General features: G+C 50.6%; 1 protein-coding gene across 1 annotated transcript; it reads left to right on the forward strand.

Annotated features, from left to right (window-relative positions):
* The first annotated feature begins 1832 nt into the window (after positions 1 to 1832).
* RFC5 (replication factor C subunit 5) lies at positions 1833 to 16860 on the forward strand. Its single transcript, XM_084649294.1, has 11 exons — positions 1833 to 1976; positions 3789 to 3853; positions 9085 to 9221; positions 9779 to 9858; positions 10865 to 10938; positions 11543 to 11702; positions 13306 to 13387; positions 14616 to 14745; positions 15352 to 15429; positions 16036 to 16090; positions 16448 to 16860. The coding sequence occupies exons 1-11, from the start codon at positions 1918 to 1920 to the stop codon at positions 16542 to 16544; spliced, it is 1017 nt and encodes a 338-aa protein (XP_084505420.1). The 5' UTR covers positions 1833 to 1917; the 3' UTR covers positions 16545 to 16860.
* Positions 16861 to 17249: the final 389 nt, after the last annotated feature.

The raw sequence follows: 17249 nt of genomic DNA on the forward strand, positions 1-17249 counted from the left end.
AAACGGCCTCTGCAGCGTGTATAGGAGAGACTAGAGTTACACTTTTCTCTGAACCAAGCTTGTGCTCCACCAGGTCTTCCAGAGAAGTTTGCAGCTCCATCAGATGCACAATCAGCCACCTGTTTGGGGTCCAATTGACAAGCATTTAACGCTTCTAAGATGTGGGTTGTCACAGATGCAGTCAATCTGTTTTCTATAACTTGAACATCTAGAAATGCATTCACTGACATCAAGATAACATACACAATGACTTAATACTTGATGACCATTTGCATTGGTGCATTCATCAGCCATGTATGCAAATTTTTTGAATGTGGTGAGAGAGTTCTTCACTTTTTTCAGCTGTTGAGTCTTTCACTGTTGCACCACATGCGTCTAGCCAGTCAGTTGAGTTTCTTGCAGAAAGATAGCGAGCATTTGCTGGTCTTGTTTGGAACCAGCGTTCAACTTCAGGATGAACAAGTGACAATGCCCTTAACATTGGCCTCCAGTTTGTAGTGTGTGGCATCTCTTGCCTAAATAGAAAGTACGATGCCACAGCCATGTTTGTTTGCATGAACTGTGTTGAGTCTCCAAGATTCTTAACAGCCTCATTGAAACTCACCGGTGGTGTCCTTGGTCAGCGGACACTCAGAGTTCAGAGGTGCTTTCACATGAGTTCACCTCCCCGGTGCGGGGCAAGAAGGCGCCTTGCTCGTTCCTCCTGCTGCTCACTGTTCGCTCCGGCCACTGTTGTTCGTTGTGCCACCGTTCACTCCATCGCTCTGTTGCCAATGGCCCTGCACTGTCACCTTCTGCTGCCACCTGCCCCTGTGGCCTCTGCGAGTTGGTCTCTTGAGGTTCCACCCAGCTCTCAGTGCAGGAACCTCACTGCTAGTGCAGACTGGACCGTCTCTTCCACAGAAACCCACCATAGTAGAAACCCACCTGCTGTCCCACAGCAGGTCTAAGTGCTTAGACCTGATTATCAGTGATTTCAGCTGTAGGGGTCACTTAACACAACAAAAGGCTCCCTATGGAGCCTAATCAGCTCTGTCTTTAAACAGTGGAGAGAGGCAGGTCAAACAGTACTTGGGAGTCAGGCAGACCATCAAGCAAAACACCTGTCCCCACCCTCTCTCTTGTTGCCCTCAATCAGCAGAGGCTAAGTGCAGTTCTACTGCCCTTTACTCCGACAATAAGAATAACATTTCTTTACCCCCCTCCCCCTCCCTTTGCATTCAAGTGATTTGTAACCCAACCCCAGCCAGAATCTATCACTTGGGCAACACAGCCCTGTTTGCTGGATACCTCGGTAGATTAGGCCTGCCTGTAAATACAATCTGGTCCTGAAGCCTTCCCCCCAGCCCCAGCCCGTCACTAGCTGCCAGGGAGAGCCGGTTTAGACTTCGCTTACAAAGCATCATTTGAAATTGTTAGGTTGGCCAACATCACCCAAATGAATGCACTTCACGGTCCTACAAACAGCAGCTGTTCAGGGAGCCCGCCCCTGCTCTTACTTTTCAGCTCTGTGACACTCTGTCAGACACACTATTTTACACAGGCTTTTCCAGCCTGGATTAATGTTTCAATTTCCATTCACATTTCCAAACAATCTCTAAGTTGGCAACACGGCACGTAACTAGTTCACAAGACTGGGGGGGGTGCTGGGGAAATTCGGGGGGGGGGGTAAACACCCCATGGGGGGGGGCGTAGGGAACCCCCTCCGGTGACCTGCAGCCGGGTCGTCCCGCGCGCTCCCCCCCCCCCCGCCCCAGCCAAGCTGGGCTCGAGCCGCGCCGCGCCGCGCGGTGAAGCGAGAAGGGGGCGGAGCCAGGAGCTCTCGCGAGAGCGGTTTGAGCGCGAGCCGGGCGGACTCCGCGGCTGCTGCTGCTGCTCCGCGCGCCCCGGAGGCGCGGCCCGGCCCGGCCCGGCCCCATGGAGCCTGCAGCCCCCAAGCCGCCGCCGCCGGCCGGCCGGAGCAGGAACCTGCCATGGTAGGGGAGGCGCCGCGCCTGGGATCGGGCCCCTCCGGCTGCATGCGGCAGCGGGGATCCAGCCCCCGCAGCCACCGGCCTGGGGTCCGTGGGGCGGCTGAGACCAGCCCCCCGCCGCATGCAGGAGCGGGCCTGGGGTGTGCGGGGATCGGGGCCCTCCGCTCCCCCCCAGCTGCGGGGGGGGAGCCAGCCCCACCCCCCCGCCGCATGCAGGAGCGGGCCTGGGGTGTGCGGGGATCGGGGCCCTCCGCTCCCCCCCAGCTGCGGGGGGGGAGCCAGCCCCACCCCCCCGCCGCATGCAGGAGCGGGCCTGGGAGATGTGGGGCAGCTGTCCTCTCGGCGGTGTCTGCACGGAGGGCATCGCTCAAAGCCAGCACGCTTCTCCCTCTTGCCCCTGGCTGGAGGCAGCAGCTCTGTAATGGAGCCTTGCATGGGGTGAGCCACAGGGAAGCAGCAGTTCCTGAGGTCAGAATAACTTTTGCTCCCCGCAAGGGGTTGTGCAGTGTCACGAGCCTCTCTCCCCGGAGTGCAGGGTTGTAAGGCCTCTTGCAGGGGTCAGTGGGGCTGGGAAGCTGAGCGTGCCCCCCTCCCCCTTTGTCAAAACCCACTCCCTATGCCCTACGCTCAGCGTCCAGCTGAGAGAGCCATTCCTTCCCGAGGGGCGGGAAGAGGAGATGCTGGGGAAGCAGAATCGATCTCAGGCACTTAGTTTGTCTAAGTTGGGACCAGCTGGTTTGCTCGCCTGGTCTGAGCTGGAGTAGCCTGCCCTCTCCATGGACCTCATCTGGGAGATCACTTGGGTAAATCAACAATAAAGTCTTCTATGGCTTCAAATGCCATTTTTCTCCTGGCATGGGAAATGGATTTCTGTATCGGGGGCAATTTGTCCAAAGCCAGTACCCTTGGGATCCATAGAAATAAGGCTACCCTGCTTTGGTGGCTCCCTAGTTCTGCATTCACTCGGCCTGGTCCACTCTAAGCTCAATACAAAACATTTGTTTAAAAAAAATAATAAAGCAGGGTGTCCTACCAGTCCTGTACTCGGCCACACAAGAACACACCTTACCTGCTCTTTTGGGGTGGGACCATACTGCAACTCCCAGCTCAAGCTGCCTCCAGCATCTCCTCTGCCCACCTCCAATCAATCCCCTGTAAAGGCCAGTGTGAAGACCTAGAACTTGCATAGTATCTTGCAGTTAAAAGCATGGGATTGGATCTAGTCCCTAAACTTGTGTGCTTCTTGCAGCATCTATAAAGTGATGTCACTGCAACTGGTTTATGCAAGGGTTTTTCTAAATGTATAGGGCAAGACAAACCTTTGGAGTATTTAAAGATACTGTAGATGCCAAAAGAGTCACTTGGCTTCCAAACTTAAGAGGGAACTGCAGCAGTAATCCTACTTAAAAAGTCCTCAGCTGGGATGAGGTGGTGCTTGGACTGGGCTCTGTGTGTTAGGATTCAGCTGGGGTTTGGATTTGATAATGCCAGAGCCTACCCCTTCCAGGATTTGGAAAGAAAAATTACAAGCTTAGCTCTTTTTGTGAAGTTTTTTGCCATCTTAGACTAGATTCAGAAAACAGACCCCTCTGAACTGTAACCGGAACCAGGGGACTAGGTTTTGATGTCAGCACACCGTTCCAAATACAGAGTAGACTGAAGGTGAGTGTTAATCTAGCCTTGTGGGTTGTTGTCCAGCACTGGGAAGGGAACAAAGAGAAATTTCATGCCTGGAACACCTGGTTTCGACACTTGTGAAATGCCTGAAGTCTCAGCTCTTCATCTGCATTTATATTAAAATATCTTTATCTCTAGGGTGGAAAAATATCGTCCTCAGACACTGAGTGACCTAATTTCTCATCAGGACATTCTGAGCACGAGTGAGTATTTAATACTGCCACCATTTTTCATCTGAACTTCTCTATGCCCTTTGCAGACATGAGTTCCCGTGATATCTTTGAGGTAGACAACTATAATTCCCATTTTACAGATAATGCAGCTGAGGCAAAGGTGGTATGATTTGCCTGGGGTCACTGACAAAGTCAGTGGTAGAGTTGGTAGTTGAACCCAGGAGTCCTGGCTCCACATTACGTGCCAGCCGCTAGATAATGCAGCTTCTCTTTCGCTGTGGAAACAAACATCTTTATAATTGGTGGCAAGCTTACAGAAGCCTGTTAAATCGAATCACATCCGATCAGTGATGTGTTGCCATTATTTTAACATGGGTCTCTCCTAATAAACCCTTTTTGGGCATGCATGAACCTTTTTAGGGGAAATGCTTTGATTCTTTTATATGGGAGGGGACCTAGATGCTATAATGAGCCGTACGAAATTGCAGAGAGAGGTGGAAGGTGTCACAGTTGCTTAGAATTAACCTGTTAAGGGGGTCCTCATTGCACCCTTTACAGGATGCCCTTCTGCCTCCTGTTGTATCCTTATCAGCCTTTCAGCATAACTGTTGTAAACTAACATGCCTCTTCCTGGAGAGTCTATCCAGCTCTACAGTCTTGAGTTCCATGCAGTTTGTTTTTTGTCATCATCCTTTCTTCTTGGTGCTAGGGGCCACTGATCCATTACAGTGAGTACCTCAGCCTGCTTGGGGGAAGAACTAGACCTGTCTGTCAACTGGCAGTTGGGGAATGCCCTGAAATTCCCCCTGATTTTATCTGCCTCCCCAGCAAGGAGCAGCTTGGCCAGACCACCCAGCTGCAGAGCTTTCCTGAGGAACACGCCCATCTTCCCCCCTTCAGATTTCTGGCTCACATGACTGCTAATTAATTTCTCTCTTATACCCAGCCACATCCTAGGGCTGTGTTTTTGCTCCTGGGGAGATTGTCCCCTCAGCTCTTTTTCCCCTCTGCGGTGTTTGTAGTCGCTGCTGCCCTGGCAGGTTTCCGGAAGTGAGCTAGGCGGAGAAGAGGCAAAAGGCAAGGCCTGTGGGTCCTGCTTCACTCCTCTCATCGAGAGCTGTGGTGGGGAGCTTGGCCAGCTGTGTGGGCAGAGCACAGTTTTCCCCCCTCACAGCCCAGTCCGGCTGGGGCCGTCTCAGCCCCCTGTCCCAGGAAGGAAAAGAGGCCGTCGGGATTGGTATAGCCAGCTTCGGGGCCAAGCGGCTCGATGAGAGGGAGAGCAGCCTTGCGGTGGAAGAACAAACAAGCAGGAAGGGGCCTCTTTGCCGCACCATTTACTACATTCTAGCTCCTTTGGCCTCCGTTTTAGGAGGCCTGAGGGTTCCCCTGTGTGCACCAGTCACTACAGAGGCGAACGCAGTCGCCTTCCCTGCTGGTGCGGGACTCAGCACTTTGAACTGGGGGAGATTTTTTTTTTTAAACGGGAAGGAATGGTGGTCTCACTAGACAGGCCCTTTGCGGGCAGCCACGCCCAGGCTGGTGTCACCTCAGCCCCCTCCCCTGGGCAGGGAAGCTCTCGGGTGGCATCAGCCCCACAACAAAAATACATAATAATAAAATGACATGTCATCTGACCCCCTCCACCTGCTGTCACAGGCAGTGTGACCTGGCGGATGGTAGGGGGAGTATTGGCCTCTCGGCCTCAAAATGTCAGAGCCTACCTCCCTGTCACGGAGAGCAGGACACCAGTCTGTTTCTTACAGGTAATAGGGGCCTTTGGCATTGAATCTGGCGCTTGGGCAGATCTATTCCCAACTCTCTTCATGTTCGCGTGGGAGATCCTGGGAAGCTCAGGCTAGTTAGAGTCCTCAAACCAGTAGATTGACAGTCCTGGCTCCGGCTGGATGCTGAGGAGAGTAGTACAGGTCATGTGGCAAGCTGAAGGGGTCCTGATACCACTTTGCAAGTGGCAGCTGGAACAAACCTCGGGCATAGGTGCTGGAACTAGGGGAGCGTGGAGTGCTGCTGCACCTCCTAGCTTGAAGTGGTTTCCATTATCTACGGGGTTTACAGTTTGGGTCAATGGCTCTTAGCTCTCCTCCTATAAAAATTGTTCCAGCACGCCTGACTTCATGTGCCAAGGGGAGGTCAGTAGCTGCTCTCTCTTGCCTGAGAGCAACTCCAAGATTTATGTGACAGTGGTTGGATTAAGCAAACTGGACTTTCCAGCCAGAAATATCCTTGCTCGTTTTTAAGTCAGGTTGGTGGGCTGGTGACTGACCACTTTGTATGTGGAAACAGCAGCAAAGCACCCTGTGGCCTCCACGTGTGTCAAGACCCCAGCTGTGAGGTAGTGAATGGCATATTTAAAGCTGGACAATGTCTCTCGCCTTTCCCACCACTTTGGGAGAGCAGCAGTGGGGCTGTTTGTCTTTCTGGCTGAGGAGGCGATGGCTTTTAGGTCTGATTACCCTAGCGTGGGACCTTCCTCTGTCTCTGCCTCACAGAGGAGGGCTGCTATTGCCAAATCCAATCCCCCAACCAGCACCAGACAGGTTAAAAAGGGATCCTTGTAGGAAGTGATGATCAGTTGGGTCCTAGTAAGATGTCGACAAATGAAGCTTGCTTAAGTAGGTGAAGTCCATTGTTTAAGGCCATGGGAGTGCTCTCAGATGAGACCCAGTACTGTATTTAGAATTCAGACTGGGAGTCCTCACGACTGTGTCAGTATTCATTCCCAAAGCGAATTCAAGAACTATTCTTCCTTCTGTCAATTATCAAACACCTGTCTGCGAGGGGCATGGACAATCTCAGGGCAGAGAAGTCTCCTCTCTTGTATTGAGAGCTGCAAGGTGACTAAATGGCCATCAGTGCATACTTTCACCAAATACTACGTATCGGTCATCTGTTCATTAGCCAATACCTTTTTTTTTTTTTTTGGCAGACGTTGTCTCCACGCCTCAGTGTCCACTGAGGCGTGGAGACAACTATCTGTTTAGATGATCCTGTTTCCCCCCTCCCCGCCCCCAGAGCCATGCTGCATGAAAGCCCCGTTGTAATGAAGCTGGGGACCTTAGTATGGTGAAGAATAGGGACATTTATTTTCACTCTACCTGAAAATCTCCTTTCTTTGAGTAATAGGATCCACAGATCCAGCACACCCTGGAGACAAATGGTCATCCAGAACAGAGATGGAAATTGACACCCAAAGATTCAGGTTTATTTCATTAGGGGAGGTTATCCCCATGCTCTGCAGTACGAGAAATTGTTGTGCTTTTTGATCAATATTTAACACAATCTGTAATTTAGGAAAGTAGAATGGAATTATCCCAGCTGTGGGAGTCGTTAGCTAGAGCAGTAGCTCTCAACCTTTCCAATCTACTGTACCCCTTTCACAGAATCATAGAATATCAGGGTTGGAAGGATCTCAGGTGGTCATCTAGTCCAACCCCCTGTTCAAAGCAGGACCAATCCCCAACTAAATCATCCCAGCCAGGGCTTTGTCAAGCCGGGCCTTAAAAACTTCTAAGGAAGAAGATTCCACCACCTCCCTAGGTAACCCATTCCAGTGCTGCACCACCCTCCTCGTGAAAAAGTGTTTCCTAATATCCAACCTAAACCTCCCCTGCTACAACTTGAGACCATTCCTTCTTGTTCTGTCATCCGCTACCACTGAGAACAGTCTAGATCCATCCTCTTTGGAACCCCTCTTCAGGTAGTTGAAAGCAGCTATCAAATCCCCCCTCATTCTTCTCTTCCGCAGACTAAACAATCCCAGTTCCCCCAGCCTCTCCTCATAAGTCATGTGTTCCAGTCCCCTAATCATTTTTGTTGCCCTCTGCTGGACGTTTCCCAATTTTTCCACATCCTTCTTGTGGTGTGGGGCCCAAAACTGGACACAGTACTCCAGATGAGGCCTCACCAATGTCGAATAGAGGGGAACGATCACGTCCCTCGATCTGCTGGCAATGCCCCGACTTATACATCCCAAAATGCCATTGGCTTTCTTGGCAACAACGGCACATTGACTCATATCCAGCTTCTCGTACACTGTAACCCCTAGGTCCTTTTCTGCAGAACTGCTGCCGAGCCATGCGGTTCCTAGTCTATAGCGGTGCATGGGATTCTTCCGTCCTAAGTGCAGGACTCTGCACTTGTCCTTGTTGAACCTCATCAGATTTCTTTTGGCCCAATCCTCTAATTTGTCTAGGTCCCTCTGTATCCTATCCCTACCCTCCAGCGTATCTACCACTCCTCCCAGTTTAGTGTCAAGAGTTTGACTTGTTTTGCGTACCCCCATGTTTCACCTCACTTAAACTACTTGCTTACAAAATCAGACATAAAAAATACAAGTGTCACAGCACCCTGTTACCAAAAAATTGCTGACTTTCTCATTTTTACTATAATTATAAAATAAATCAATTGAAATATAACTATTGTACTTATATAGAGCAGTATAAATGAGTCCTTGTATGAAATATTAGTTTGTACTTACTTCACTAGTGCTTTTTACGTAGACGTTTGTAGAACTAGGCAAATATCTAGATGAGTTGATGTACTCCCTGGAAGACCTCTGCGTACCCCCAGCGGTATGTATACCCCTGGTTGAGAACCACTGAGCTAGAGGGAACTTCAGGGTGTGAGGCATTTCCCTACTGCTAATGGCTGCCTGCTTTAGTTCTGCCTCCAAGCTGCAGGCAGGCAGGCTGAAGTACCCATTGTAAGAGATTTGTGGCTCTTTCTACTCAAAGAAAAGAAACTTTCAGGTAAGCACAGATAAGTTTTCCTCCTCTGCACTGTGTGGACACTTAAGATCCTATGGCACTGTTTGTAAGGGCAAGGATATTCTAAGCCACAGTTTCCTCTTCCCACCTCCTCTGTGGCTTCATGAACCCTACATTCCATGGGTGGCTGTCATGCAAGGGGACTCTAGATAGCTGATGAAATGCTTTGGAGCAAAGGGCACACCTCTAAACTAGATTACTGTGTCAAAACCAAGCTGGACTTTTAAGCATTTTTGAGCTGCCCCCCCAAAAAAAAACCTTGTTTCAAATGTGCCCTTCTCAAAATGGTCTAGTGAGCATGTGCTGCACTCTGAAGGCATCTGGCAGTACAGCACAAGTGCTCCTGGAGTTCAGCATGCAGGGGATGCTACAGGTTAGCCCCCTAAATCTAAGAGCAGGAAGACCAACAGCTGCTCACTTAGTATCTAATTAGAAGGGCCTCTTCTTTTCCTCACCCTCTAACCCATCTCTCATCAGTTCAGAAGTTCATCAGCGAAGATCGTCTGCCTCACCTTCTCCTCTATGGACCACCTGGCACTGGCAAGACCTCCACAATTCTGGCCTGTGCTAAACAGCTCTATAAAGACAAGGAATTCAATGCCATGGTTTTAGAGGTAAATCACAATGTCCTGCTGGCCCCGGCGCTCTTGTTCATTTGAAGGTGGTACTTTCCAACTCCCACAACTCTGCTCCCGGTATAGTGAAGGGCTAGCCAGGGTTAGTTAGCATCCTGGAGTGCTGCTTCTCCATAAACAAACACTGCTAAAGATCAGTTTCCCTTTGCCTCTCTAGATATCGAGACCTGCATATACGCTGCAGTCTTAGGCCTGGTGTACCCAAGGAAATTGACCTGGTTTAAGTTAGACCAGTATAAGTCACTGTGTCTTATTTTAGTTTGAGAGGCTTATGTCCATTTAGTTTAAACCTGTCCCAATTATTCTTGTTAACAATAATAGCAACACATAGCTCATATGTAGCACTTTTCATCAGTAGATCTCGGTAAACTTAAGCTGCTCTTCAACCAGAATAAGTGTCCATACAGTGGCTTCCACCAGATTAACTAAATCTAAATCCCCACCGTAGTGTGTCACCAGTGCAACTTTCAGGTGTAGACAAGCTCTTCCTGTGCAAAGATGCATTAATAATGCCATCTCCCTCCCCCTCTCTCTAGCTGAATGCTTCGGATGACAGAGGAATTGATGTTGTCAGAGGACCCATCCTGAGCTTTGCTAGCACAAGGACAATCTTTAAGTAAGTGCCATGACATGTTGGTATCCCTCGCCTCCCAAGAGGTGGTTTCTCCCTTTATCTATGCTTTGCCCCTTTCTCCTCCCTGACCTGCACCAAGTCACAAGGAGTCCACAGAATGTAAAGTATGACATTGAAATACCACTCTTGGCTTAAAAGGGGATGGTCAGTTTTTGGGGGGAAGCACATGCTTTCTAACCACCTGTTACACACAGTTACAGGGTGGGGTAGGTAGTGACTGGACAGGAGATGTGTGGAAAGTATTGTCTGCATGATAGGGGAGGAGGAAATAAGAGTATTCAGGAAGATAAGTAAGAAAGTTATTGCAGTCTCTGGGGGGTATTGTAACACATAGGGGAGGAGCGTGTCCCCACAGCTCCAGTCTGGTATTCTCTTTTGGGCGCTTTACTATAGGAAGATGGGGGAGAGTGCTGAGATGAGCATCTGGGATGAGAGTGTGGAGGGAACGGACTAAAAGATGAATGGAATCAAGGCCCAACATACTCAGAAGTGGCCCCTGACATGCAGTGCCTTGCTTTTCCGGGGCCCCATCCTGGGCCAGATTATCAGAGATGCTGAACATCAACTCCCAAAGTCACGAGAGCTGCAGGAGCTCAGCAACTCTGGCAGTCAGGCCCTTGGGTGTGTCGAGCTGGGCACCAACACTCAATGGCCACTTCTGGAAATGTCTGTTTATCGGCCGTATGCGGACAGTGCTGCGGAAGGGAGAGAAGATAGAGGATTCTGGGTATGTAAAGGGTACATGAGTCTGGGGTGAAATGGTGTGAATCATTTGGGAGCAATGGCTTGAAATACTGGATGTCAGCCAAAAAAGGGATGGGTATAAGGAGGAGTTAATGCTTTGGTAGGATTGGGTCTCTCCAAGCTCTAAATCTCCCAGGGCCAAGCTTGGCTCAACTCCATGGGCTTCCTCCAGCTCGAGTGCTGAGGCAGGGAACCTGCTGCAGGCAGGAATGACTGAAGCAGCCATCCCCTCTCTTTCCATTAGGAAAGGTTTTAAGCTTGTGATCCTGGATGAAGCAGATGCAATGACCCAGGATGCCCAGAATGCCCTACGGCGAGGTGAGTGGCATTCGGCTTGTGACAGATAAGGGTGCGGTGGTGCGCAGGGTAACTTGTTGAGACAGGGCCCAGCTGTGATTTCATGCAGTTTTGCCTCCCACCCTGAGCAAATTGTCTACTCAGGCTTTTTCCAAGCAAGCGAGTGGTAACGCTGCGCATGGGACACGACAGCGTGTGTAGCAGTGTTGTAGGCAAGGTAGCTGTTGCCTAACACTCCAGTGACTGCATCTCCCATGCTGAAGTGGCGTGTGTGCGTTTGCGTATATCCATCGGTACCATGCTTTGGGATGAAAGGAGCAATATACATTAACTCCTGAAGGCAGCTGAGAGAGGAGGAATCTGGATGGTATCTTCATGATAACGACATGGGCTCGGTGTTCCAGGTCTTGACCAAAGGGGCCACGCACAGTAAATTCCTGGAACTCCTTCTTTGGAAGGAAGGATAAAGGGCTTGAGTCAAGCCTTCTGGGAGGTGAAACTCTAGCTCCAGGAATTCCAAGCTATTTCATGCTACGTGTGTTCGCTAACTCTCTTCTGACTGCACAAACACAGGCTGGTGCAAGTTCTGATTGGCAGTTCCCTTCCCCTCCTCCCCCCTTTGCAGTGATTGAGAAATTCACCGAGAACACCAGGTTTTGCCTGATCTGTAACTACCTCTCCAAGATCATCCCTGCCTTGCAGTCCAGATGCACAAGGTTCCGGTTTGGCCCCCTGACTCCAGAACTCATGGTCCCCAGACTGCAGCATGTCATTAAGGAAGAGATGTGAGTAAAAAACATTGTTGGGGAAGGGAGGGGAGACAAAACAAAATGGAAATGGAGTTTTGCATCGAGGGAGCATCTGACCTATTCAGCTGCCTCTTGCCTTTGTTCATGCAATCACAGGTGTCCTCACCGCTTTCCATAAATCCTCCCTCCCCAATTTCTCTTGGCTCTCCTAAATCCTCCTCTTACCTCTGTAAGTAACAGCTGGCTTTTTCCTTCTCTCCAGTTTCCTCCACACACTTCTCCCCCTGCAGGGAACTGTAGTTTTCCTCTGTCTCTTCTTTTGTTCCGTTCAAAATCAATTCCCTTCAACCTTTGGCAGCTAGAGATGCCTGCAGGTCCTTGGGGGCTCTGTCTCTGAGCAGGTCCCTTCCTTAAGCTGCTTTGGAGCTTCAAATGCAAATGTAGGGCTGAAAAGTGACTGAAAAGAGGAGAGGCCTCCTGGAGTCCTATTTGTTTGTGGTTTTCCAGAGCAAACTTGCTCAGGTCCCCTCTACTGGTTGTCAGCTGTGTGAACTTGAGCTGGATTTTCTTCTTACCCTCATCCCCACCAATGAAGGTTCTGCAGGGCCAGATTCTGCCCTAATAGCACCTCCACTGACTGTGGGCCTGCCCAGGTGCAACACAGCAAAACCAGGCTCTAATTAGAGCTTAATTACTGTGTTGTTAATGGTCAAGGCAGAGGGGAAACCAGCTCACTCCTTCTCTTACAGCTGCGTTGTTCTCCTTACTTTTCATACTAAAGATCTGCCTGTGTGCCCACCCAGGGGGTTTGTGCCCTGGGAGAGAAGGGGGTGTCCCTTCAGAGTTCCTTGTCTGAGTATAACTGCTCTTTAAGACAAATGGAACCAGCCATGGTTTGTGGTTAAAACCATGGTGGCATAGCAGAGTTGTGGGCTGGTGTTTAACTTCTGAAGAGCTGGGTAGCAAGTGAAACAAGTCTGAGCTCAACCTAGTCCCAAGTATTGGGTTTTTTTATATGAACCTTTTGACGTGATTGGCCACAGGACTAGCAGGTGTATTGTAGGTGAGGCATGAGTGCCGTGGCAGAGTGGTGTGTGTGCTGGAAGCTTGTCGCTGGGGCAGATATTGCACACCTGCTTCTAGCCAGTGCTTCTCTTTGGCTCAGCAAATTCACCTCTACTTCACTAGGCCTCTCCCCTGGGAATACCTGCTTTCTGCCTCCAGAGCCTCATGGCTCTTTCCATGCCCTGCATACACCTCTTGGAGTCTGCTGGGCTGACTGAAGGTTGTCTTGCACAGCCCCGCTCCAGGCAATACAGTTGGCAGAGCAGTCCCCATGCTGCCTGCTCACATGGGGATGGACGGTCTGTCAGTCTAATTCGGCCTGAACAAATGATCCTGAGGTGTCAGGATCTGTCGTCTTTGCTCCTGGCAGCCGGGAAGAGGAGTGAAGCAAAGATACCATTTTGCATAGAGACAGAGGGCCCCAAACCTGTCACGGTGCCATGTCCGTACATTGCTTTGTGACATTATTAGGACTGTTCAAATATTGGGGTGTCCCATGGTGGCTGTTCTGTGACTCAGCAATTCTCCAGGGCTCAGGGCCCCTGCTGTGCATCCTGAAATCTGTCTCTTTCAGGGCTGACGTGAGTGAAGATGGGATGAAAGCGCTGGTGACCCTCTCCAGCGGCGACATGCGCAGAGCTCTGAATATTTTGCAGGTACAGTCCTATGTATCCGCATTGCTGATTTCAGAATGGCAACGGTGCCACTTGTGTAATGGCCAGAGGGACGTCTCCTCCCTTGACACGTGCGTGGAATGGTTCACAGGGAGTCAGACCCGTTGGTCACATGCAACATCCTCATCCCCATGGTTAAGGGAGAGATTCAGGAGCTCTTCCTCCACTTACTCAGCATTGCAGATGGTATTTGTAGGCAAGAGTGCACTGCGGGCCTAGGCTTCCCAGCGTGCGCTTCCTTGGCTCGGCTCCAGCCCAGGGTCTCCTTCGAGACTGGCTGCAGCAGGAGAAGCCAGGTAGAGATGGTATTCCAGCCACAGAGCCCGCCAGAACCCTCAGCCCTTCTCCCCACAGCATCCCTGAAGTGCTGCAGTGACTTGTGGGGAACCAGCGCTGGCTGAGGACCATTGGCAAGTGGCTGAGTAATGCTGCAGCAGCAGCAGATGGTATACAGGGAAGGCGGGTGGGGAAGTTAGTCTGTTCGGTTACTGATTGCACAGACTGTCTTTGGAGGGGTGGGAGAGAGACCACGGCAGATTCCTCTTCACTCCTGGTACTGAAGCGACTGTGAAATGGCACCGTGGGTGGGGTTCCATGTCTGCCTCTTAGTGACTGGTTCAGATGACAAGCAGAACGGCTCCCCCAACTACCTTCCTTGCAACTCACCGCAGGCTCAGAGTCCTTCCTTCCTAAAACACGGTCTCTGGGTTCTTACGGGCCCAGTGACACCCGCACAGCCCCCGTTGCCTAGCCTAGATTTATAATGGGTGATATCTGTGCACTTAGAGCAGTTTCTGTTGATGATGCACAAAGGAGAACAGGATCCGGCTTGGTCTTCCATGGTGCATGGGTCCTGCAGGGCTAAGGGGAGGGAAAAGCAGTTCTAGTCACAGAGGGTTCATCCACACGGGATAAACAACACGTGACTGGCCCGGCTTGGCTGGGCTTGGGCTCTGGGGCTGAAAAATTTCTGCGTAGACACTTGGGTGGAGCCTGAGACCCTGCGAGGGGGAAGGGTCCCAGAGCTTGGGCTCCAGCCTGAGCCTGAAGGTCCACACAGCAGTCTTTAGCCCCACAGGCCAAACCCCAGGAGCCTGAGTCAGCCGTGGCCATGCCGCGGGTCTTTTATCCCCGTGTTGACGTACCCGAAAGGTCCGATGCTGATGCACACCGGCCAGAGCTGCCCTCTAACCTCTCCTCCTCCTGGCAGAGCACTACCATGGCCTTTGGGAAGGTGACGGAGGACACTGTGTACACATGCACGGGGCATCCCCTGAAGTCTGACATTGCCAACACTCTCGACTGGATGCTGAACCAGGACTTCACCACTGCCTATAAAAGTATCCTTTTGATCATCCTCCTTACGCCGCCCTGAGGGGCGAGTGAGACGGGCTGTCCGACTAACATGGTGGTGATGGGATGGCATCACGTGGCCTCTTTCACCAATAGCGCTAATGGAAAAGGGAGGCTTTTGCATTATAAGACACTTGGCCACGCAAGTAACTCATGTAAATCTCTATAGCATCCCCAGCTGGTACAATTACATCTCACCTTCTCTCACGGGGAGTGGTGCTTCCCAGTGGGACACTGGTTCCCGGTGATCAGCATTAGTGCCACTCTCCCTGCATGGTGAAGCTCTGGGTGTTGCTGTCCTGTGGGCTGATGTGATCCAGCTCCTTTCATTTCCAGCCCCCCAGCACTGTGCACCGCTGCCAGGGAGCTTAGTGCCTGATCCTGCTCCCACACAGCTGTAGATTCAGAGCTGAGGGCATGCGGCATCACACATGATTGGATCCTATATGTTTGCCAACAAGAGTGCCAGTTGGTATGTTGCTCACCCCACCAAGGATCCAGTAAACGGGGGGGACAGGAATCCCTTGTTTTGGTGGCATCTACTCCTAGGCTTTGGAATTCTGTGCAAGAAAATCCCTTGACTCTCTCCTCAGAAATCCTGGAGCTGAAGACACTGAAGGGTTTGGCTCTGCATGACATCCTGACACAGATCCACTTGTTTGTGCACCGAGGTAATACTCCTGGGGGGCCACCACAACACGTGGTCACCCTGTCCTAACATGCATATCCACCAAAGTAGCTTGCAGATGGTGTTCCTCATTAACCCATAGGCAACTAATCCCTCTGGGGCCGGGCTACGGTCTGGGGACCCTGGGTGAGGCTGTAACAAAGGAAGACTGTGTCTGTGCTATGGGAAGAGGAAGCCCCACGGGTAACTCCTCACCGTACATGGTTCCATTCACCGGTTAGACTGCAATGGGCCAGAGGTGGGGAAAGAACTGGCATGGAGCTGGCTGCAGAGCAATAGCTCAGCTTGGATTTTTTTACTTCCTGTTCAGCACTGTCTGACCCGCCTTGTTTCGCTTTGTGGTGCACGGTCTTTATGGCTGTGACACATTGGCTATTAGCAGCATGTGTTTTGGGTGCGGGAGAGATGGGCTGCTACTGCTGTCTCCCTAAGCAGAGCTAACACAGGGCTATGCAGCCATCTTCAGTTACTGTTTCAAATAGCCATTCTTCCTCTCAGGGTGGAGCAGGTCCATGTAGGAGCCTTACATGGCTTGACTCTTTTTTTAAAACGCCACATTTACTTAACCTGTCTTCATCTCACTCCCTAGTTGACTTCCCACCTTCTGTCCGAATCCAGCTACTGATCAAAATGGCAGACATCGAGTGAGTATTCCTTTGCTTGCCCTGCTGCCTTTTCTCCACTAACAGTTATCTTCAAGCTGCTGATGATTGGCCTGTCTGAACCCCTCTGGTGGGAAATTTATTGTTAATGCTGCACCCCTGGTTCACCACAGGACTGCGCCCACTCTCTTCAGTGGCCCCTGCATGTGTTTTAGCACAAATTGTATATTTCCAGAAGCTATTGCCATGAAATCCATGGGGGGTTTTTGTTTGTTTGTTTTTGTTTTAATTGTAAAACCCACATCTTGCCCAGCTTGTGCTGGGACAGACCCAGCAATACCTGCAGCGTAGGGTCTGGCCAAATGGAGTATTTACATTTATGCTTTTCTTCTGTCTTAGGCACAGACTGGCTGCAGGGACAAGCGAGAAGATTCAGCTAAGCTCCCTTATTGCTGCTTTTCAGGTTACCAGGGACTTGATCGTAGCTGAGGCTTAGGTCCAGTGGCTTCCTGTGAACACAGTTTACACCCTCCCATGAAGAAGTAAAAAAGAAGAATGTCCTTGTCTGAACACACGAGTCCAGTGGCTTCTGCAGTTCCTTATCCACTATATTATCAGTATAGGGGGCTTCTAATGTAGGGGACAAATTTGGCCTTCAGATACATGCACCTCATTGCTCCTGACTTAAGAGAAACTCAGCACAAGCATTTGAGGGCAGAATTTAGCCCTTTGCAGCAAAGTGTGAGGCGATGGACAACTTCTGAGCACTGTCTGTGTATACACTGCAGCATGAAATACACCTTTGAAAGGAAGTAAGGTAGGTTCATCTCTTCCCTTACACCCAAGGAAGGGGTTGACTTTGTGGCACACAGTGTGTAGCTGAAGCTGGCTGTTGCTGGGTTTTAAGGCTGCAAGCTCTTTTCATTTACTGGGAGCTGATATTTAGCACTGTTCCAGCTCTTACTTGTAGCAGCTTCTACTGGGAGACTTTGGTCAAAATTCACCATCAGTCTAAATATCTAACTTTCCCTGACTAATGGAACGGCACTCCTACAGCAGCAGCAGATTTGACCCATCTAGCCTGCAGGAACTTTAGGGGCAGAATTGTGTATAGCAGAGGGTGCTGGAGCTTTCCCCTTATCTGAGACTTTAAATGAGGTTTCCCATGACACAATTTCACAGGAAGCCTAAACTGGTCTCA

The sequence above is a fragment of the Lepidochelys olivacea genome (assembly GCF_965140295.1).
Source record: "Lepidochelys olivacea isolate rLepOli2 genome assembly, chromosome: 15".
NCBI classification, from domain to species: domain Eukaryota; kingdom Metazoa; phylum Chordata; order Testudines; family Cheloniidae; genus Lepidochelys; species Lepidochelys olivacea.

Coding starts and splice junctions, on each gene's coding strand:
- RFC5 (XM_084649294.1), top strand. CDS start 1,918: ATGGAGCCTGCAGCCCCCAAGCCGCCGCCGCCGGCCGGCCGGAGCAGG. Junction 3,854..9,084: donor TCAGGACATTCTGAGCACGA/GTGAGTATTTAA, acceptor ATCTCTCATCAG/TTCAGAAGTTCATCAGCGAA. Junction 15,430..16,035: donor CCACTTGTTTGTGCACCGAG/GTAATACTCCTG, acceptor CTCACTCCCTAG/TTGACTTCCCACCTTCTGTC.